Source organism: Homalodisca vitripennis, chromosome X (assembly GCF_021130785.1).
Source record: "Homalodisca vitripennis isolate AUS2020 chromosome X, UT_GWSS_2.1, whole genome shotgun sequence".
NCBI classification, from domain to species: Eukaryota; Metazoa; Arthropoda; class Insecta; order Hemiptera; family Cicadellidae; genus Homalodisca; species Homalodisca vitripennis.
Genome location: NC_060215.1, coordinates 28,604,535 through 28,629,638, shown reverse-complemented (window position 1 = coordinate 28,629,638; position 25,104 = coordinate 28,604,535). Strand labels below are relative to the sequence as shown.

Here is a 25,104-nt window from a genome sequence, read left to right as displayed (position 1 = left end):
ACATTCTTTGCGGTAATTGAAAATTAATATAAACTTTAATTACTGAAATTCTTAACATCTATCTCTTATAGAGAAGAATTGAACATTCTTTGCGGTGATTGAAAATTCATTATAAACTTTAATTACTAAAATTCTTAACATCTATCTCTTATAGAGCTTTTCCATCATGTTTGCAGTGTTGTGGGCGTGATATTTGCACCCAGCAGGAATTAAGTTAAGTTCTGGAAAAGTTTTTTCTCGTAATGTACTGCTTGCAGTATATGCGGTAACTCTTTAAGTAAACAATCCATTTTAACCAATAGTTATCTAGTGTGATGCGATGTTATTTTCGGGGCAAGCGAAAATATTCGCAACTTACCAGATAGCCAGTCGAGCTGGGTTAGAAATTTCCAGGGTTCGAGAATTTATAACTATTATTTATTGTTAGGAGTCGAATCAGATGGCCCTGCGGGAGAAACCGATATTTCCAAAAAATGTTGGGCTTACTTCATCACGTCAACTCCAATAAAATTTTGAAAAAGTATAAAATAATAAAAAAATAATCTTGCTCAAAAAATAAAAATTTCTTGTTTTAGGAAAGTTATTGTTCAAGCGAGCTCGATTTTCGAAAACAAACTGTGATCCTAGAATTTCCTAAATTAAGCCGGTATACTGTATTGTTAATTATTACGTCGGTCAGTGAGTAATTACTAGTAAGCAGAGTAGTCTCCACTGATAACTTGGTCGGGGAGTCGTATACAGTAATTATTATGGTAAGAGCCCATGTCAGAATGATTAATCGGTTAAACAATGATGGTTAGTAGAAGCAAAATACAAAATTAAAGCAAAATATAAATAGAAATGTCAAACAAAAGCAATATTCAAATATCACCAATAGCAAATATTCGATCTTATAAATTAAAGATTAGCCATGCACCAATATCACAGTGCAACTACTATATACATAAAGCAAGCACAAACCGTTAAGGGGAGCCAGTCGCGAAAATATGTCAAAAAATGGATATTTTAAAAATAATAGTTTTTAATTCTATTTTTCTTCCAGATTAAGAATATATATATATATATATATATATATATATATATATATATATATATATATATATATAACACTTTATAGTTATTATATTTCGTTATTGATTTAAAAAATTGTTAGTAAACCCTTACACTCAATTTTGAAGCTCGCTCTAAGACTGGCCTGCGTTAGGAGTGAAGCTAGGCCTACGCTACACCCAATACTTGGGTGATGGCGACTCAAAGGGTTTTTGCAGCGGTTCTGGAGAGTAAGCCATATGGTGATAATGTTAGTATATGTAACAATGTGTTGGACACGTACAGAAACGTGTAGGCACCAGATTGTGGAAGTTGAAAGAAAATAAAGACGTGAAATTGAGCGATGGTAAGTTATTGGCAGGAAAAGGAAGACTAATAGATGAAGAGATAGACCAGTTGCAAAGGTACTATGGCCTTGCCATTAGGAAAAATACAGAAAGCGTTGAGGCTATGCAAAAAGTGATATGGGCCACCTTTACCATAAGTTGTTTTCTGACGAGAAGCCTCAGCACCAGCTGTGTCCTAATGATAGCGAAATATGGTGTCAGTACAATAAGCAGAAACAAACAGTAGAAGCCTACAGCCACAAACACTCTTTGCCAGATGCTGTCATGAATTTGAACAAACCTGTTTTTAGAGATTTGTCAAATCCAAATCTTTTGAAACGGTGCTTACACGGGAAAAGTCAGAACCCGAACGAGAGTCTGAATGGTGTTATTTGGCACAGATTGCTAAAAAACTGTTTTTGCAGGACTAAATGTAATTAAATTAGGTGCAACTGATGCTGTCATGTGCTTTAATGAGGGATCCATAGCCAAAACTAATGTCCTCAAACTCCTGGGGTTTCAACCCGGAAAGTTTATGGTCGAAGGCCTACGGAACATTGCTAGCGAAAAGATAAAAAGAGCCAATATAGAAGTAAGAGAGGAAAACAAGAAGAAGAGAGTAAGAAGGAGGCATTTTAAGAAGAAACGAGAAAAGAGTGAAAGTGCTGATTACTGTCCTGGTGGGTTTTAGAAGTAGTGTTTAGATTTTTTTACTTTAAACTCAATTTCCCGAAACTTGTGTTTTTTTAAACTTAGGTACCATTATTTCAAAAACTATTCAACGTATCATCTTCAAATTTTGTACATACCTTCTCCATTATATGGTGAGTAATGCCATGCATGGTTGTTAGATTTTAATCAATATAGGATATAATAAAAAAATATAACTTTTTCACTGGTCATTCATTTTTTAAGCAATATTTAGTTTTGTTTTATAATTTGAACAATTTATGCAATAACACTCAAATTGTATGAAATTATGCCTTAAGTAAAAACAATCACCCACCATAAATTTCAAGACTGTATCTTTAATACTTTTTAGTTAAACGGTACCTATGTGTCGTTATGTTTCTCCATATAAATAGCATGGGAGGAGCCTTCGCGACTGGCTCCCCTTAACTAAAAAAATATTTCTAAGAGATGCAAAAGCTGGAAAATGTATAGTTTAAAAATTTACGAAACTACAGTTATTCTGTAGGCAAGTGTATAGCTCCAAAAATATAATATCAAGTCTACTTTTTATCAGGCATATAATTTTGGGAAGAAAATAAAATAACAAAATAATCACTTATCACACAACATGCAGGCTTACCCTACCATATGCAAGCTAAGATAAAGGTAAATGATTTGAACCATAAGGCTTATAAGCTAAATTACTATGGATATCAGGGCTCTATGAGTATCAAAGAAAAATTCAAAACTTACCCTATTTGCACAATTCACCAGAAAAATAAGCTAAAATATCGTTACATATATATATATATTTGAAGGAGTTTATCGGGGTGAGGGTGCAGGACATTCGCCAAAAAGAAAGGATCGCGAGTCCCGAAATATATAAAGGAGAAAATAAGGATAATTACTTACAAAAATATAAATAATTAGTAAAATTAAAAATTAGATTGAATTTCAAGAAGGAAAATAAATGTTTATGAGTAGATTAGAGATTCGCAAAGAAAATTAATAATAGTTGGATAACAGAATTATGGTCGAGAAAACGTTATACCTAATATATACAAAAACATCGATTGAGCATAAGATTTAGTTTATAAGGAAGGGGTCGGCGGAAAGAAAGTATTTGTAAAAGGAAGTCGTGGGTATAGGATGCCAGTACAATCACCGGAAAGAAAACTGTGGTAAGGCGAGTCCCGACTGCTGTATTTTTCCTGTTAGGAGATAACTGGTAGGAAAGAGAAGTTCGTAAAAGGAAACTCGTTAAGGATGAGGTGCCAGGACAATGTTATATTAAATTGAACGGGGAAAATTTACTTGAGTAATTAAAGTGTTAAGTTAAATTGAGAGAGTTAAATTTATTCTATTTAAATTTATTGATTCTCTTAAATCGGAAATAAATTATTAAGGGTATATTTAACACCAAATAATTCTCTTATCAAAATGAATCTATAACCATCAAATATTAACAACCAGCAGTGTAGGCCAATGGCGCAGTGTAACGGGTACGGCGGTTATCGCAAATAACCAGATCAAGCAACGTCGAACGTGGCCGCTGCTTGGATAGGTGACCGCTGAGCGATCCTGTCCCTGCAAGCGGCCCGCCTGCCCGGCCATTGGTGGTGGTTCGGAAGTCACCTTTAAGCCGTTGGTCCCCAGGTTAAGTGTTAGAGAGGGCTTCTTAGACCTAACTTCGCCTGGTAAAATAAGACATTCTTTACTTTTTTTTACTTTTACTTTTTTTACTTTAATAATATATTTAAAATCAACTAATTTTCTTGAATGCCAAGTAAAATATTAAAGTAAAGTATTATTAAAGTATATAAAGTCTGTTTCACATAAAAATTTTATGAATTATTGACGGTGGAGAAACTGGAGATAAATACTTTAGTAAGGAACAGAGTCGTTCTCCCTTACCTGATGCTGTATAGTGGCGTCGGGTCGCGATGGCGTAGGTTCGGCGAGCTGGGTCGGGGAAGGGGTCGTACCAGTCGTCGGTGTTGCACGACAGCCGTGAGTCAGCTACACGACCACGACATGTGCCGGCTCAGTGTGAAGTGGCTCATATACTCTTCTTCCCAAGAATCTGGTAAACGACACACGACTCACGACAGTCGTTGTAGTGTGAAGCGAGCCTAAGCAGCGATCGTCGGCGGGGGCGCGGTTACTGTGTCTCGACTCTTCAATCGGCCGTCGTTATATAGGTTCGCGCGATCGCGGGAGTGGCGGGAGCGTACCCCTCTCGCCGTGCTCGGAGGGGAAGCGGCGATATTCCGTGAGGGCACAGACCTGCCAGATAGTGCCTGACTCATTGTTAGTCAAATAATAATTTCGCTACTTTAAAGATAATTGTAAAACTCAAGTCGTTATAATATGTAATGTTAAAAAAACTGTATGTTCTAATTTTGCAATTTCACTGATGAATATTTAATTTCGTATGTTAAAAAAAGTAGCATATTACAATGATCACATATAGCCTTTGATGTCTCGTACCCATATTCGTAAAATTCTAGCACTTTCGATTGCATACATTCGCACATGAAGAACTGACACAAAATGGAATTAGTTATTTTTTTTCTATTAGATGGATAACTCAAAATGGATTAAAAGATTTTTCAAGCTATTCGAGCAGCAAATTAATTGAGTAAGTAGCTAATGTATTATACACTGCATTCTGCAGTCCGTAGAGGGCATGAATTTATGATGAAATACGTGTGCTCATGTGCAAAAAATTCAGCAGCAACCAATATTATGTCTTCTTCAGTGGTGTTGTTCTAGAAAAATATTCTGTTATCTTACATGAAGAAGTATCTCGAGTAAGCCATTAGCTTATGTATATCATCATAAGACCCAGCAGAGATCACTTCTGGCTGGTTTATACCTTCCAGTTGAACCCACCACTGGGCACATAAAAAACCGATGTGTCACTTAAATCTGGGCAACCTTATGTATGTCCAGGAGCGGCACATCACTAACCGCAAATTTTGAGATTCTGGGGTTCATGGGCAATTCGATAGGTCTAGTCTACTTTGGGAGATGACTATTGGAGTTGGTGGGGTTTGCTCCCTAACCTCAGAAGTTCTTGCTAGCCTGAACAAGGGCGTGCCACCCCCTGCCTACTTTGACTGGAGAGGCTGGTTCAGAGCTGGCCTGCCCTTTTTCCGGGGAGACATGACTTTGAGATGTAGTGCCCTAAATCTTCCTCATGGATCTCGATAGGAGGCGGATCCTACTCCCTAACCTTACCCATCCTGAATATTCTGTCACTCCAGAAGCAGCGCAAAGGTTCTTACAGGACTAAGTGCAATCTATAAGCTTCTTGTCCAAAGAGAAAAAAAAATGAAAAAATGTCATCATGAGCAGCAAAAGATTTTTACCTTTTCCCACTTTACCAGAAAGTTACTTAAAATAACTTGCAATTAACATACTAACTACTTATGCCAATCCTCAGTAGTTAACTATTTGTGATTCCTCCAATTCTTCATTATACGATCATCATACAATCATGCAAAACAACTTGATAACTGCAACAAATAACGATCCTTAAATTTCTGGAGTTAATCCTTTCATAAGTTTTCCCAAATCAACTGTTCTAACAGTATTATATGTCAATAGAAATATACATGTAACCACTGATATAGCATGTCTGTAAAAATTTAATCTTAACAAATTTGAAGGGTTATGATCGGAAACTACAGTATAAATAAATATATTAAACTGTATAATTCAGTGTTATTAGAATACCGGAAGTTTGTGGCTAGCCTGCATGGTAGTCCCACAACCAAAAAAGAGCACATCCTGACTGAGTAAGAAGACTAGCAGAAACTCTTTAGTTGTGGGATTTCAAAGTTGGGTTTACGTTTGAATTTGACAAGTTGTGTGACGTATTGTTTACGTATTGTTGACGTACCAAGAATCAAGATGTTTAGCGATGTAAGTCTTGGTTATTTCACTCTCATTAGAATTATATGGCAATTCTTATTTATTTAATTTATCAATAAATTCAAATATCTTAGTTTATTGCTGCAATGTTTAAACTTTGTTAGGTCTACTCTTGTGTAGTAGACACAGTGACGTCTGGCATGTCATTGTCTAAGTGTTATCAGAAGGACGTCATCTTGTAAGGAAATAAGGTTTTCGTTAAACAAAGAACCTTTCTTATAGGTTAGCATATGTAGAGTTAACTCTAGAACTGACTATATAGTCTATACTGGCTAATCCATTTCTGCTGATTTGCAAGGATTTCATAAAACTGAGGCTGCAGTATATTAAGCGTCCAATACTCCAATGATGAAATGAAATGAAAAATGTCTTTATTGAATACAACGTAAAACATACTCGATGATCTTGCTTGAATTTGGGTACTATATCGAGGGATGTTTTTCTTATTTTACCAGAAGTATGGGACCGATTGCACTGATGGCCAGGGGCATTTCTGGTCAGTATTTTCCCGACCTCAGATTGTCCAACTTTTCCGTTGTCAGATCATTTGTTCGATCTACAATGTGATTTGAAGTCGGGAAAAATACAGATCAAAAATTGGTCGTGCCAGCACACAGTCTATTTTGTTCAATCAGTCAGCAACAAAGAAGCTTTAAACGAAAGCCTCGGAATCGATTCGACACCAGAGACACCCAGACTACAAAAAGTAGTGCAACCTAGGTGAAGAGGTATTCTCTTTGTCTCTTCATATGCACAATTGAGTGCACTACGATGACGATCCCAAACTACGGTTAGAGATGGGCGGTATATAATGTATTAGTGTCATTAACAATGTTATTCAGTGGTAACCTATTACTAGTAACAATCTGTTATTTCATTAACAGGTGGGCTGAGTGATTTGGCGTTCTCATAACGTCTCTATGGTATTAGGTTACTGAGTAATGGTAGGTCTCATGGTGTCCTTCCGGGGTGCGCAAAAGGCCCTTGAGGCTAAAGTACATGGCAGAAGGCCGCTCATAGAAGAAGGATTTCAGAGGCTATTATCGTGCAAGTAATGAGGCTAGGAATGGACGTGTCCTGGTAATGCTTCGGGTATTACGTTATTTAAAAACCAATTATGTAGTGTAGTGAGCTCGATGGTGTGGGAGGGACAGAAAATAAATATCAGATTGAAATAAATAATAATAAATAAATAAAATATATTTATCTAAATAGAAATATAGACTTGTATCTGGAAAAAGGGAAAACAAACCCAACTTATTCATCATTCAATTGTTCGTTCTCAGTTATCATTAATTATAAGTAGTCTATTTAAAGGTAGCCTATTAATCTAAATATAACATTATAGTGACTTAGTTAAGTTTTTGTATACTAAACTATTATACAAATAACTGCATTGTGTTGTGCAGTGAAAATTTTAAATAATCCGTTTATAATTAGTTATTTCAAAGTAGTCTACCAGTCTAAAATTACATTGTCACTGACAGTTAAATTTTCGTATACTACTAAAAAAACGTCAGTTCAGTAACAGCATGATGCTGATACCGAGGATGGGTCAGCTGGTAACAAGTACCACGTGAGCAAGAATCGTGCAAGCTTAATCGTGACGATTAGATTAAATAGAGCGGTTTACTCGAGCGAGCAAGCTGGTCGACCTCTGAGCGCAGGACTGACGAACTTAAACAACCGTCACTACTACTACAGTTCGAGGACTTTAGCTGTGCGCGTAATCTTGAGTGTGTGGTGATAGGCGAGAGGGGTGGCGGGGTAGCATTATGCGCTGCGTCCCGAAAACATTTCCTGTGACTCATGGATAAACCCTTCTTTCAGGAATCGTATTGACCCAAATAACTAATCACACTCACTACAATCAGTCTGTTTTGTGACAATGCTGATTGTGGTGGAATTAAATAACAAGAGAATACCAAATAATAGCAATACTAGGACTTATCCTTTTTTCAGTTGTTATGGTGTTGTTTAACGTGCTTTTGAAAATAATGTATTTGTCAATACTAATCTGCAAATCGAAGTCGTGAGTTTAAAGTCTTTAAAGAGATTGTTGCGCCTTCATCTCAGCGGCTAGCACGTAAACGCAACCCGCCACACAGATGGCGTTTATTTATTGAAAGGGTAGTATTTGGGCCCTACGAGCACAGCTAAATTCCTTCAACTGTAAATCCCAGTTGAAAGCGGTGTGTCTCAGTCCCAGCGATGTAGTATTGTTTGAGAGAGCATCGAACCGTTCACACTGGCTACCAGTCGATAAGCAAACCTGGGCTCAGCGCATTACGTGCAGCATCTGAAATTTGATGCTGTTGCAGACTTTACTCTGAAGTTATGTTCGTCTGAAGTTATCTAAAAACAGTCTGCGACAAAGAACGAAGAAGCTCAAAACGAAACCCCCCCTTATCGTTTTGACATCAGAGACACCCAGACTACGATGACGATCCCAAACCACAGTTAGAGATGAGAGGTATATAACGTATTGGTGTCATTAACAACGTTATTCAGTGGTAACCTATTACCAGTAACACCCTGTTATTTCAGTAACAGGGGCTGAATGATTTGGCGTTCTCATAACGTCTCTATGGTATTATGTTATTCAGTAATCTGGTTACTGAGTGTTATCAGAGGCTGTTATCATGCAAGCAATTAGGCTAGGAATTTACTAGTTCTTGGTAACACTTTTCTGGTATTACGTTACTTAGAAAACAATTTTTTTTTCTTAAATTATTTTTTTTTAAAGCTCTTAAAATGGTATATTATGCATTTTTTTACTCTCAGTTGGTTTATGGTATTGAAATATGGGGAAATACATTTAAAAAGAACATTAATAAAATTTTATTAATACAAAAAAAAGCAGTACGTTATATTTCTGGTATTGGCTATAAGGATTCATGTAAACAAAAATTTCAAGAACTTCATATTATGACAGACCCTTGTTTAGTTGTGTATAAACTGTTGCTTTATATGGCTACGTCAAACAACCTAACATATAAAAACATCCACCAATATAACACAAGGGGCGCAAACAATATTGTAACCAAAAAACTGATTTCCAAACAATATTCATTAGCAACATTATCTCTTGGACCAAAATTATGGAACACACTGCCAAATGGATTAAGATCACTGCCAATTGGTATTTTCAAAAGACAAATTGGATTTTTCCTTTTGGAACACCCATTTTATGAAGTGGATGAGTTTTTCGGGATTAGTCATAAATTAAATAATTATTGTTGATCTTGAGAAATTCTTTTATCTGTGTTGTAATTAGTTTTTAATTAATTAATTGATTTGTTTTAATTGATTTATTTATTTAATATATCACTTCTTTTAAAGATCTGGACGAACTGGAGGATTGCATTGCTCTTAAAATTGAAATGTACAATATTGTGTTTTCAATGTGACAATGTATGTAATCTTTACCAGTAATAAATGAGTATCATTTAGTGCAGTGAGCTCGATGGTGTGGAAGGGACCGGGAATAAATATCAGATTTAAATAAATAAATAAAATATATTTATCTAAATAGATATGTAGCCTTGTATCTGGAAAAATGAAAACAAACCCAACTTATTCATCATTCAATTGTTCGTTCTCAGTTATCATTAATTATAAGTAGTCTATTTAAAATTATTACATTGTAGTGAGTTTACTAGAACCTAATTCCCAGTAACTACGTTATTTTGGTAATAGGTTTTTGACAAGTAACAGTCCCATCTTTAACCACGGTGGAGCAACCGAGTCTTCTACACACAACGCAGCCATAGTGGGAAAGGTCAATTTAACGAATGTTGAGTTTAGCTCCAGTTCACCTTCCTCCTACGTGCAGCATCTGAAATCTGATGCTGTTGCAGACTTGACCCCTGAAATCTGGTCGTGTAAAGTTTTGAGCCTCTTTGTTCTTCATTGTCGAATGTTTTAGGATCCCTTCATGACTTCAGATTTCAGGAGTCAAGTCTGCAACAGCATCAGATTTCAGATGCTGCACGTAGGAGGAAGGTGAATAGGAGCTAAACTCAAAATTGGCAGTGAATCGACCATGGCTGCATTGGGCTACCAGTTGTCGCAGTCTATCTCCGAACCTCGTGGGCATGCCAATTTTTCTCAAAATATAGATCTCGATCTCGTTGGATTCAGTTGCAATATATTATTCAATATCTGTGGACTAACTACTAATTCAAAACCTTGATTATTTTTATTTGTTTTTTTGTCACTTTTAATCAGATAGATTACTGTATAAAAATATACCGATATTTATGAATAACAATAATATGTTTACCTGACAATTTATTATCATTACTTATTTAATATAATATATACGTAAACACCTCCTTTTTTAAATTTTTTGAACATAATTGCAATTTTGGATTTTTTAATAACAATAAAAAAATAAGTGATGTTTATCAATAAGTATTTAAAGTATGAAAAGTTTAGTGAAACACCTGTTTTAACTTCTCTTGATTTATGGGCTCTTAGGGTTTCAACACATATTGTTTAGTGAGTAATTTTAGTATTTTCTTATTAAAAATTTGTTACTGAGTACAATGGTATGCTATAATGTATGATTATTTCCATACTTATATTTTTTACAAATTTTTATCTCAATGTTTGCCAAATGGCTAAATAATGCTGGACATTCAATATGGTTTATATGGGACGTTGGGAGGGTTAAAGAAAACTTAGAATTGTTTAAACTTAGAGGATCTAGTCCTTATTACTGCACTAGACATCAATACCTTATTGACTTAAAATATACTAGGCTAAGTTAAAACTCAACATACATACTCTTATATTGGTGTTAAACTGCCTATGACTGCAAAAGATGCTACCTGTAAGAACTTCATGAATGGGGCAATAAAGTGGCTGAAACAAAAAGCCTTATATAGTGTGGAGGAAAGGCTATAGTGTAGCAAAGACAATTTTATCCTTTAGATATACAGTAATGTAATTTATTTTAATTTAATTTAAATTTTTTGCCTTGTACTTCTCACCATAACGGACTAGTATGTATTGTTTTATATGGTCATTTTATATCAAATACATTTAGAAATAGGCTAAGAATGTAGTTTTCAAATGTATATAATAAAAGTATGTTTTGCTTTCACTTTATTAATATGTTGTTTCTAAATGTATTGTTTTATTTTTGGACTGTCCTTTCATTAAAATTGGATAATGACCTTACAGGCTGATACTGTGGTATTGAAGGGCAGTCCAGAAATTGACTGGCAACTCCTTGCAACCTCGCTTCAAAAAGCTGGGGTGAAACATCTCGATTTCAAAAAGATGAAAGTCTACAATGATGAGGAGACTAACACGTTGATGTTCGACCGTTGTGTGAAAGCTCTCAGCAATGTCAGTATATAAGTGAATTACTTAAATTCTAGTTAATTAAGTTAACAAAATTTAGAAATACTATATTAATCCAACAATACTATCATTTACTTCTTCCATGAAATGTAATGGCTCACATTTCATCTCACATATCTTCATCTTTCATGCTTCAGTTATACCATAACCTATTTTTTTATCAAATGTTAGCAAAAATCATAGGCGAATAACAGAAAGATGAAATTTTGTGTTTAAAACAAGTCTACATAAAAGTTAATATAACAAAATTTAGGATGAGTAGATGTATAAAATTAATTTTTTCTTAGAAATTTCAAATAAATATTATAAAGTAAAAAAACTTTGTAAAACTGAAATTTTTAAGAAACAAATTTTGTAACGGTATGTCCATATTCTTCATTTAATTAGAAAACAAAACAACAATAAAATTATGAACATCTGTTGGATAGTTATTTTACAACAGATATTTTCCCAAAAGCTTACAAATATGAAAAAAAAAACAGCCCGGCACTTTATGCATGATTGGGGAAAATCGCCATGAGTTGCTGTAATTAGGCTTGCACAATTCTCGCTTGTTAGAACCGCTCCACTGGCTGATTCATTGTAAGAGCTTTGATATGACACAAGCAGCAAATTTTATCCCATTTTATGCTCATTATTTAACAAACCTTACCATTGAAGGCTGTCACCCCTTGCTGTTTGTGTCATAGCCAAGACCCAAAATAAATTCCTATTTTTTAGGTGCGTCCGTCCATTGCTGCTCAAATCGTTGACATCGTTAATGAAATAAGGTAAAGTTTTAAATAAGTTCACCATTTTGCCAACTCTGAGAAATTAAACACACCTGTATTCAAGCTGAGTTGAACCGCGAGAATTGGCAACAGACGCTCATGGCACGTTTTGGCGCTTCATACTGAAATTGACTCCTCCGTGTGAAAAACAACATCATTTCTGTTTTTATTCGTAATGTGTATTAAACTATTGACCGTGAAATTACTATTTTTGTACCATAAAAACCGTGAAAGAGCCGTGAATTTGATGATCAAGCTTAAGTGGAAACCCTGAAAACCCTGGTTAACCAAAACAGAGGAGGAACGCCAGTTTCGGATAAGTTTTTCAATTAGTCCAATTAAATCTAAAAACAGTTACTATAATGAATGGCTAATGAAATATATAAAATACCATTTCTATAAGTTATAATTACTTAGTTTTTATTTATTTTTAAGCTATTGTTATTACAATATCTAGTATAACTGGTTATTGTGCAGGTGTTATAAATTTAAAAAACTGTAATTTTGGTTTATTTTTTTGATTGATTCTCACACTGGTTACGGGCAGCCATTTTTCATTTAAAGGATATCAGCAGAAGAATCTGTTAGAATTTTTTACAGCTTGCACCAAAATTTTGAGCTTATATTTAAACCATTCTGTTATTAAACCACTCGGAAACAGTAGAAACTCTCGAATTAGTGACAAAAGTTTTCAACAAATCCCTTTTTTAACTTCTTAGCAGTAGGGATAATTTATCTACAAAAGAAACAATAACCTACTTCTACCAGGGAGACATCTTACAAGAGTACAGAATGTAACATGTACTCTAGAATAGAAAAACACAATCTTAACAAAGAAGATTTTGCAATTTTGTGTTTGAAAATTCGTACAATACTTGTACACTTACACGTTAATATCCTCTATAGTGACTGATGTAATGGTGATAGGATATGACCAATAGCAGTGGTGTGAGTTGGCGCTGCGGCAGCAATTGTTGAGGGAGGGGGAAAGTGAATCATGTCACGGACACATCATTTGCCCAAACAGTTGCTACACCCATTTCTGCCCCGAGAAGGAGGTTTGGCCCAGTGTTCTACTTTTATATGTAAACTAATTCAATCGTTATCATTCACGGAAGTTTTGAGAACCGAGTTTTATTAATCAGGGATTTCCTGTGTTTATCATTTACTTTAAACATTTTTAGATTGGATAAAAAATATATGTTTTGTTTTTAACTAAAGAAATAGAGCCAATAGATTTATTTATTATTGAACATAATAAATAATAAGTCTTTATGTATATAGTTCATGAGCTGATATGACTATAGTATAAATTACACATATGCTGCTATTTTATCTTGCTTTATTAATTACTTAACCCATTGAATTAGTAGGTATATGAGTATCTGTAGGCCTGGTAGCAGCAATTAACTTTTTTTTGTTTATGATAAAACAATGGAATTTGAAACATTGTTTAAAATAATGTTGTCTCTACATTGTTATATAACGTTAAACAAAATACTTTACTTAAAACTTTTAGTTACATAAAAAAACTTTTGCAAAAAAAGAAATTGTTTTCCTTGTTTTTCACCCTAATGTACGTTGCTCACTATTTCGTTTTACTTTTGCCTGGATAAATTGTCCTATTGTTGGCCAAAATTCCATTGGAAGTGCTTGAAGGCTTATCAATAAAGAATCTTTGGTTGTGGCATCTAAACACTTAGTAAGAGAAATATCAATGATATCTAATGGAAATACAGTGAACTACGTGAACAGTGTAATGTCAAATGCCAACTACTTAACCAGTTTGTGACTCAGCGATCGGTTCCGACCGAGCGCCACATAACCAGTGCATGTTACGGTCCTCAGTGGGTTAAAGGAATGAAATACATGTTCAAAATGTTGATTTACAGGTAGATTCGCTTGAGAAATTGGATATTTGTCGATGCAAATCGGAATTTGTTGAAAGGATAGCTGCTGTCTGCAGACAGTTGGAGTACATAACAACTGGATCCATCAAGTAAGTAGTTTAGATTAATAAAAATTGTGTAGTAGCCTGATTATTCAAAATGTACAATAAAATATATTTCTCAATATTTACTAATTAAATTTATGTATTTAAATGTCGTATTAACCCTTTTACTGCCAAGGGCCGATTTAATCAGCCATCAGATTTGTTTATGACAGACTGATGTACTCGGCTCAAGTACTCAGACCAAGAAATGCGGCAGGCCGATTGGATCGGCTTTGTGTATTTTTTGTTACACGGTTATATTAGACCGATAAACGTAAGATTTACACCAAAATTGGTGCAAAAATATTATAAAATAGTTGCTTTGTGTATTATTACAAAGTTAATACACCTAAGAGTGATAGAACATCAAAAGGTAATTAGTAGGTTATGCCGCACCAGCTGTATGTATGTCAGCTGATTAACATTGTAAATATGAGGAAATAGTATTTATACTTCCTTTTACTATAATTTTACTTTTTACTCATTTCTTTAGTGTTTTAGCTGTGTAACCTGAAACTAGTTTCTTTTGATTATTGGGGTAACAATAATAGAGTTATAATTTCAAAATTTTAAATAAATGTTACATTTGTAGGGTTACAGTATAATTGTAATTGTCATTGTTATAAACTGAGTATTTTATTGTAAATCTAATCGTGAACACTGAAATATGCAATTTAAGAACTCAAACTGTGTTATTAAGACATAAGAATAAAAAATTTCCTATATTTTGCAAAGAATAATTTTTATCAAAATACACATTTTGTTCGTTATTACTTAAAAATCTTTATTCATGAATATTTCATCTTAAAATTGTTGCTATATTCTATAATATGAAATTAAATTAAATGAAAATGAATGACATGAAAAATGCCTTTATTAAAGAGGCGGAGTTAGGGCTATCAAGCCCTCTCTACCACTCAACCTCATATTGTATATATACAGTAAATTTACAGTAGTTTAATACAAATTCGGTAAACTATTAAATTATAATTTAAATATAAAATAACAAAATTTCTTAATCTTAAACAAAATTAAATTACCTAAAAGTAAAAATCTACATATTAAAATGAATTTCAAACTTAAAATACAAAAAAAAGTTCATTTATGTTGTAATTAATACAAGAAAAATTCAAAATGAAGAACAAGAAGACATTCAATCACTCTTAACACATCGATTGACTACATGACTGCAACAAGCAGCACCACCCGTCACCCCCACAGGCCCTCCAGCAGCAAGCCCCTAACCTTAAACCCGAAGTGTGCACGGTCCTCAATACATCTAATATCATCGGGGAGAGCGTTCCAAAGACGACAAGCTTCAACAGTGAAGGATCTATTAAAAAATTATGATCGATGGATTGGAATTGATAGTAATGTGGCTCCCCTTCTTGTAGGTCGTTCACTAATATCAGAGATAAAGTTGAAGTTATCGGACAGATAAACAGGATATTTGGTTTTGATGATTATATGTAGAATAGAAAGTATGTGGAATTTACGTAGTTGATGAAATTTCATGGGCTGACAGTTGCTGAAAATATTGTGTAACATGCTCTAAATGTCTGAGATTAAAAGTAAATCTAATACAGTAGTTCTGAGCATGCTGGAGTCTGTCCGATTGATCAACAGTCATGTCATTCATCACGACGTCACAGAAATCAAAGTGTGGTAGTATAGGAGTCTTAATGAGCATCACCTTAACATTAAATGGCAGATATAAGGCAAACCATTTCAAACTGTGGATGCCAGCAAAGACTCTTCTACACGTTATCGTAACTTGGTCAGTCCATTTGAGATTTGTGTTCATAGTGAGTCCGAGATTTTTTAGTTTGTTTTGGTAATTTAGTTCACAACTGTTAAGTTTAAGTTTTGGTGCGGTGTCAAGATTAATTCGGTTTATCATTCTCGAGTTACCAATTATCATTGCTTGCGTTTTGTTTTCGTTTAATTTCAGTCCTTGTTGTGTTGCCCAAAAGTTAATGGCTTCTATATCAAAGTTGAGTAGTGACACAAAAGTGGCTAGTTCGTTTTGTAAACAGTTAACGTATATTTGCAAATCGTTGGCATAAAGATGAAAATTGAAATGTGTTTGAAGTGACGTTGTTTATATAAAGTGAGAATAAAAGGTGCCCCAAGTACAGAGCCCTGTGGGACCCCCCGTATAACGGGTTTCCAGTCTGACATTTTATTATCCTCCTTCACACATTGCTGACTTTCAGTAAGGTAAGACTTCACCTAATTAACACAGCCATCAGAGAAACCATACTTCTTTAATTTGATGAGGATGAGGAGGGGGTGGCATACACAGTCGAAAGCCTTGGAGAAGTCAAACAATATTTAAATGGTTACTAGTTTCATATCCATCGCCAATCGGATGTCATCAGTAATCTTCAATAAGGCTATAGTGGTATTATGATTAGATCTGAATCCAGATTGGAATTTGGTCTGAATATTATTGTTATTAAGATAAGAAGAAAACTGTTGGTGGACTACTCTTTTGAGAGACACGAGAGAATGCCTATAGCGCGTAGTTCAAAAGGAGTTTGAGGGTTAATTGTTGTAACGTAACTAGTTGATTGGAAAATCAGCAGACTTATCTTGAAAAGATCTTCACTGACTAAAAGTACACGTATTTTACACATAAGTAAAATATTTTTGATTGCACAGCAATCTTTCTCAGCTAATAGAGAACATTCAAGTTCATTTCAGCAGTGCAATCAAAAATTTTTGCGTCAACTCCTTTATAGGCTATTCTCAGTTATTTATCTCGATTGAATATTACCATTTTGGAATACTGTGGTAAAATGAGTGACTATCTAGATTAAAGTGGTCTTATTATAGTATCTAAAAACTCTTTTTATGAGTGAGTATAAAAGAAAAGAAACCGCTTATGAGTGGTACTGAAAGTTGGAGTAGCGTGTGTGGACCCGTGTTTAAAAAATTATGATATGTTACCAAAATTTAAAAAAATGTATAGTTTTAACATATAGAAGGTGCAAATAGTGCATTATATTGGTTTTTTCAATATACTCTACTATATACTACTACTAATACAGAAGTGATCATTCTGCTTACGCTAGTAGACTCTAGGTAGATTGGCGGATTAGCCGTCATTACTCAACAGGTTAAATAGCGTAATAAACACTCCTAAAATAAGTGTTTTCACAGGAAGTTAGTCAAACCTACTGATCCATTTCAGAATAATTGGATTTTTAAGTTTAAAGAATAGTGTTTTGGAGCCCTTAGAGTCTGAGACTGAAACAATTTTTATAAGTACTAAAAAAGTAACTCAGGTATCTCTGCAAGATTCCATAATATTTGAAAGAACATCTTAAACGGTTATAGTTACACTTTATATATTTTAGGTCAGTGGAAAGGAATCTAAAAGTTGAAGTGAATAAATTTTTAGTGAAGAAAGTATTTATATGATGTATGATCAAGCACTATAATAATTTTCGAATCTAAAGTGTATACTGGCTCTTATTTCAGGTTTTGTGTATAGGAGCAAAATATCATTTATGTTAAATTGTCATAATTTATCAATACCATAATAAAGGTTTTTTTGACGTTGGAAAGTTGAAAACGTATAATTCTTTTTGGAGGTTGCAACCCCATTTCAACCCTTATGGATGTTTGATCATGAAAATGTCGAAGATGATAACCGCGTCGGACGCCTAACGGCTACTCAAACCGATATTCAGGTGGTCAAAGCGAAAACAGTTTTGGACTCTGACAGGAGTTTAACCATCACCCTTACTAGTGAGGCCATTCAGTCGGAACCATCCACACCATTGTAACAGAGGATATTGCAATGAGGAAAGTGTGTGAGAAGCTGGCCGAAAGTCTTGAGCGAGGAACAAAAAGCTGTTGTAGATGGAAATTTCACAAAAAATGTTAGACTGCGTCCAGGAAGATAAAGACTCTTGACGTTATTACTGGCGAATCCAGTATGACCCAAAAACAAAACGTCAAAGACCTTGGCTTGACCAAACTTTTTCTTGTTTTCATGAATGACAGGGAGCTCAAAGGACATCGTTTTGACTCCATTGAGGCGGTTCAAGAGGTGACGACAAAGGTTCTCAAAAGTATTCCGGAAACTGACTTCCACCAGGCTTTTGACTAAGAGCAGACACGTTGAACTAAGTGCATTGATGCAGGAAGAATGTATTTTTAAAATGATTAAGTAATTGTAAAGATACCTACAATAGATTTTGATTTTTGGAATCAGTCCCGATACTTCTTAACAGACCCTGTAATTGTGATGTTGTTTGGGTGGGGGTTTTTTCCCCCCCAGTCTGTAGTGTGGGTCTCACATAAGACTACCCGCTATAATCTCCTCTATACTTAAAAGATCCTAACCCTGAAATAGTTTGTCCCATTACTTCAGGTTAGGTCTGATTTTAACCTAAGCCCTCAGAGGTCGTGCTGATCTGTCCAATCGTAGAGCTAAAGTCTAGACCACATCACGATCTAGATCAGCCTTTGGTTGTACGGAGCATGTCCTGGACGAAATGCGACAAACAGCCCACTGTTTAAAACCCTCGAGCATCACTTGGTGTTGCTTCGTGGCAGGGCCTTTCCCAACACAAGCAGTGGAAGAAAGTGTGTTCCGCATCGTCGGGAATGCCCGGACAACAGATCCAGTTCGGTGACCCGGTTTTGCCCACATGAAACAGATAAGCCTGGAAGTACCTATGTACCACCCACTCAGGAATTGGGTGGAGTAGTAGCCCACCTCACCGCGTCTTCCACCCAATTTTGGAAGTGCTGGATGAGCCTTGAAGTTCACCTATCCTGGGATTCATATTCCCAAATCTGCCATTTTCCTGTAGGTGTGGGTGTGTTCTTGTTTTTTAATTGTATACGTTGGTAACATTTGCACTGTGGCAAGAAACCTGTACCCTACTCGAGAAAATCTTGTAATAGTTGGATACTTTTGCCTCAGTCATTGTTTTTAAATTTTTATATCTTAGTAATTTAATGTAATTTATCTGCAATAGACCAATATAATTCTTCTGTTTACCAGGTGTTAGCTCAATATTAATCCTGTGTTGCCTTTGTTCTATTTCAGTGGAAGTGGAATTGATTTGTCACACTTCAGTACAAATTTAATACAATTAAAGCTTAAAGGTGAGGGGAATGGGTTGACTATAACCAATGTGCCTGCACTATTGAATATGCACAGATTAAAGGAGCTGGTATGTATTTTTACTCTTTAATTTCTATAAACATATTTTTACTCTTTATTTTTAAAACTATATGAGTACAGTTTATAATAAAACTATGAAAAGAAATTTTGTGTTCAGCTATAAAAGTAATACCAATCATTACATGTTTCTTATTATAAATAGTTATTACAATATCACAGAAAAAATAAAAACACATAATACTACTATGCTATGCTACTAGCCTCAGTGAGATGTCTATGATGTAGGTGTGGATTGTCTCTGTACTATATAGTCACATGTACTAATTAGCTTCAGTATCAGAATACATGATATAAGATTAAGTATCTTGTATATTAACATGAGCAATCTATTTAATGTTGTTATAGACAATGGATAATTTTGAATGTTCTATTTTTTAACATTAACGATTACATATGTATGAAGACTTAAAAGGGAACTGAAAGATTTGTTGTCATTTTCATAAAATTATCGCCAAATTATAATATTTTTCAGAAACAAACGAGTATGTGCACACTCAATTCTAAATAATTACTTCCAGAGGAACAGAACTATCAATAATTAACCCTATAAGTGGCATCTTATCTTTCTTTCTTATAAGAAAGTGTTGTTGTTCACTTATTGTGAGGTGAGTCAGGATACTTACGACATTCGGTTAGAAGAAGTACCGAGCTCTGTGGATCAATTCAAATTAATTTCACAAAAAGTTTTATCAGAGAATTTTAATAAAAATTGTGTGGTTGAGGGAATTTGTGAATCAAATTTGCCGGAGCCCTCAAAATTCATTGCGTTGTGTAGATATAAGGGATAAATTTGGAGCAATTTTGGTTTATAGATATTAGTTAAATTGTTGTTGCGTTTAATTAATTGATGGATGTAGAACAATTCTTTGAGGTGTGGTTGCGAGGAACATTGTCATCGCGTGTGATTCCAAATTTGTATTTAGCTTGGGGAGGTACGGAAGATTCATGGGAATCGTTTCGGGATCAGTTTATTGATTTTATTTTGTCTTTCCAGGAAAACAGGAGATGGTATTTTAATTTTTTCATGGGTCGTGATCGGTGTCGTAGGTGCTAATTGATCAAATGTATGTTGATGGAGTATATTTTATTTACTCATAAAATGAGGGTTCATGTAACGTTAGCCTTTTATCCAGTGTTATTTACAGTTTTTAAGGGTAGGTTCGATGAATGGGGTATTTTTATTGATAATTTAGTGGCCTATATTTTGAGTGATCCTGTGGAAAATAATTTGTATTACCATTATTTAGGATCTGTTAGGAGCAAATCTGCGTAGTAAATTTACAAAAAAGATCAAACGATAGCTTTATGGACAGGAAAGGAGCGGAACCTGTTATAGATGGTAAGGCAGTGAAGCCGAAACAATTGGAAGCTCAATTATTTACGAGATTAGGTACTCGATCGGCAGTAGTAACAGCATTTTATGATCCTGTCGACACAGTAACAGGGCAAGTCAGGAAGTTATCTGCCGCACCTACTTGCGCACCACCACCGGTTCCGAAGGTAAGATTTGCGACAGTTTCGACAGAGGTTGTTGGAAATGAGGTAATTTATGACGTGCCAAAATGCAATGTCAGGCCAAAGTAGTCCAGCTTATTATTTACCTGTTGTAGATCCGGATTTGTTAATAGAAGGTTGTGAGTCGTTATTTCGGTCGCTTGTAACTAGGATTATAGAGAAACGGTTAAATGGGTTTTCTAATTATACGACTGAGCCAAGCGTGAAGAGGGTTAAGGTGTCTAAACTAGTAATAGAGTATTTAAATTACATGAGTGATATTCATGTATGCTCATTTTTGCAAGGGGGTTGTATTGGGTAGTATTGTTAGTTTAATAGGTTTGATTATTTTGGTAGTGATTATTTTGGGTTCGTTGGGACACGACATGAAGTCAGTTCAAATCTTTTTGGCAAGCAACGGTACGTTGGGTTGATTTTACAGGTTACTATAAGCATAATATATCATAAATAGACATGGTTGGGGGTGCAACAGGAGGTAAGGCAGGGGGTGATGGAGTCTCACCGCATGTACAGACGCAACAGATTGCACAACAAACAGAGGACTTAGCCGCTCGCTTACGCATGTTAGAGACAGGTAGGTTTATGGATACTGGTCCAGCCGCGTTGATTGATGTATTTAAAGGGGATGGAACGGGTCCTTCGGTGCGTCAGTTTTTCGCACAAATTGACCAGGCTGCATTATTAGGTAGATGGGGACCGAAAGATAAGGTTGCTATTGTTCGGGTGAAAGTGAAGGGATCCGCTGAGGTATTTATTACAACAAAATTTGACTTTTCGAAAGTAGATTCAAATGGATTTTCGTTATTGGAATATGAGGATATCAGGAAAGCTTGCATTGAGAGGTTTATGAGAAAGCAAACTGATCAATATCGTTATACGAATCTACAGAGTGCTGTTCAAAAGAGGGGTGAAAGTGTTGAACAGTTTGCGGAAAGAATTAGGCACCTGGGGTCGTTAACGATAAGGCATAAGGATGCTGAGGCGGAACAGAAAGTAGTGAATGAAGAAGCGGAATGTCGGATGTTAGCGTCATTTTTGCATGATTTGTTAGGTAAACCCGGTGAGGTAACCAGATTTAGATTTCCGGAAAACTGGGAGGAGGCAGTAAAGATAGCGACCATGGTAGAAGCGGAGGAAATGAGTAAGCCCGTAGTGGAGGATGCTATGGTATTTGCAGTACAGTGTTGGAACTGTAATAAGCCAGGACATGTAAAATCAGAGTGTAGGCAACCCGTGAGGAATAATTTTGGGCCGAGAGGAAGAGACGCGTATATGGGTTATTTACCTGGCCGAGGTAGAGGAAATGGAAGGCCTCAGAAGTTTTGTAGAGGTCGCGGAGAATACGTATAGGGGCCGTGGACAAAGATTGAGGGAAATACAAGCGGAAATAGAGAGTAGAGGGCGTGGTCCAGTAGCCACAACACAATCAGAGAGGGGTAGTACGCAAACTTTATTGTACCCAAAAACTGATGTTATGCCTAACTCATTTAGGTTAGCCCAAGTTGAGTGTTTTAATTGTAGACGAATGGGACACTATGCAAGTGATTGTAGAATTCAGACGCGAAATTCTGGGGTGTTAAACTCCGAGGTCCGTCGGTGTAAGCCACCCTGCTGAGGGACCTGAAATGCACAAGGAATCTTTTGTACCCAGTGTTTATGTGGATGGTAATACGGATTTAACCATTCAAGCTGAAATTCAAGGTAAAGTGTTTACATTGTTGTTAGATTCAGGTGCTAAGATTTCATTGTTGAGAAAGGGGGCATATATGTGTGTGCCAATAGAGACTTGTGTTAAGGCGGTAGGAGTGACAGGGGAAAATATAATTATTTGTGGAGAACAAACTGTGCTAGTGAATTTTAAAGGGGAATACTTTAAGGTTAATTTCTTTATTTGTGAAATGAACATTCCTTACGATGGAATTTTTGGAGTTGATGCGTTAAAGGTATTAGGTGTAATTTTGGATTTTAGTGGAGGACAGGAAGTCCTAAGGGTTGATACTATTCAGACTTTGAGCCCGTCGATAAAGGATCCTATTGACGGATGTGTGAGAGTAATGGAACCTATGAGCGTCGCGAACTCAAAGGAACCATTTGATGTTGTGGAAGAAAAGGGAAGGAAACCAGTAGCTGGAGCTCACGTCTGGAAAGTGGTCGTGCCCTGTGATATAGAAGTTCCAGAACTTAGCAAAATTTTAGTAGCATGTGTGTTAAAGCCAACAGTGGAAGGTCAGAGGTTTGTTAATGTAGATGAAGTGTATGTTGAACCAGTTTCAAGTGAGTTGTAAGTGAGTAGTAATGAAGTTGTTGATATTTGTGTAGCTAGGGTTATTAGCAAAGTATTTAAGGATTCAGGTACATTGTTAGTGCAGTGTAGACTTTTAAATCCCCATAGTTCGAGTGTGGTATTGAAAAAGGGGAGATGGCTAGGTATTGCCGCAGAGTTGTATAAGGATAAAGATAATGTTGTTTGTGTTGTTTTGAATCAAGAGTTGTTTGTAAAGAGTAGTAAGAAGTGTGTTAAAAGCTCGGTTGATGAGCAGAGTTGTAAAGTAATTGCGGACAGTTCCGTGGGTAAAAGACTGGAAAAGGAAGTACTTGTAGGCGGGGTAGCCTTAGAAAGTGATAGTAATTATAGTGAAGTCGGAATAGCCTTGGTGAATAAAAGTGAAGGCGGGTTAGCCTTGTTGAATTACAGTAGATGCGCCACCTGATCAGCCAACTCAGTATCGACTGTGTTGTGATTTTAGAGCACTAAATGCTCTGACGCGTAAGGATAGTTATCCTTTGCCATTAATACAAACCACTCTAGATTCGTAGGGGGATGTAAAGTATTTTCTACTTTGGATTTGTTTGCTGGTTATATGCAGGTAAATGTGTCGAAGGAGGATCGTCCTAAAACCGCTTTTGTGCTACCAGACTCATGGCAGTTCAAAAGGATGCCATTCGGGTTGACGTCCGCTCCGTTAACCTTCTCGAGGTTAATGGACAGTGTTTTGAGAGGACTGAAGGGAGCTGGAGTACTAGTTTATTTAGATGACGTAATAATTGCTACAAGGTCAATGGTAGATCATGCACAAAGATTGCGAGAGGTTTTTGACAGGTTAAAACAAGCAAATTTGGTAATGCAACCGGAAAAGTGTATGTTTGCTAGAGGGAGTGTTGAACTTTTAGGACATACTATAGGTGAGTTCGGAGTAAAACCGGATGCTAAAAAGATTGATGCAGTACTTAAGTATCCCACTCCAGCTAAATTAAAGGATGTACGTAGTTTCTTGGGTCTTGTGAATTTTTATCGGAGATTCATTCCAAATTTCAGTGATAAAGCGAAACCACCTAGTAAGTTAACCTGTAAGGATGTAGATTTTTAACAGGGAGTAGAGCAACAGGCAGCTTTTGAAAATTTAAAGCAATCGTTAGTTATGGAGCCTGTTTTGCAATATCCACAATTTGATCAACCATTTATTGTTACTAGTGATGCGTCTAAAACAGGAATTGGGGGTTTGTTATCTCAGAAAATTAATGGAGAGGAACATCCGATTGCTTATTATTCCCGTGCATTAAATAAAGCTGAGCAGAATTACAGCGCTACAGATCGTGAACTATTAGCAGTAGTAAATCTAGTTAAGACCTGGAGACCGTATTTATATGGGAGGCGATTCACTATAGTCACAGATTGTGCTGCTTTAAAATGGATTTTCTCTTTCAGGGATCCATCTTCAAGATTATGCCGTTGGGGATTATTATTATCCGAGTTTGATTATGAAGTTGTACACAGAAGAGGATGTCAAAATTTACAAGCAGATAAGAGTCATGATGCTATTTTTAGTGGTCATTTGGGAATACAAAAAACTGTTGAAATTATTTAAAGTCGGTATTTTTGGCCAAACCTAGTAAAGGATACAGAAAGTTATGTAAATAGTTGTCAGTCTTGTACATTGAGGAAACCATGGAACAGGAAGACAGCTCCTATGGAGATTTTTGAACCTGTTCATAAACCATTGGATTATGTAGCGTTAGATATTATTGGACCATTACCACCGACTAAATCGGGGAATAAGTACATTTTAACATTTATTGATCACCACTCTAGATGGATAGAAGCGGTGCCGTTAAAAGATCAAAGAGCAGAGTAATTTTGTCACTCAAGTAATTGTAAAGTAAAAGCAAACTATGTAGCTAGTAAAAGCAAACTGTCCAAGCTCTACTCATAGAAGACTTTCTCAAGAAAACTTAAATTATCTGAAGCACCTATTGGCTGTG

General features: G+C 35.5%; 1 protein-coding gene across 1 annotated transcript; it reads left to right on the top strand.

Moving 5' to 3' along the window:
* The first annotated feature begins 5,891 nt into the window (after positions 1–5,891).
* Positions 5,892–24,688, top strand: LOC124368852. Its single transcript, XM_046826298.1, has 5 exons — positions 5,892–5,978; positions 11,178–11,345; positions 14,023–14,129; positions 19,192–19,318; positions 24,551–24,688. Exons 1-5 carry the CDS (start codon positions 5,967–5,969, stop codon positions 24,599–24,601), a joined length of 465 nt encoding a protein of 154 aa, XP_046682254.1. The 5' UTR covers positions 5,892–5,966; the 3' UTR covers positions 24,602–24,688.
* Positions 24,689–25,104: the final 416 nt, after the last annotated feature.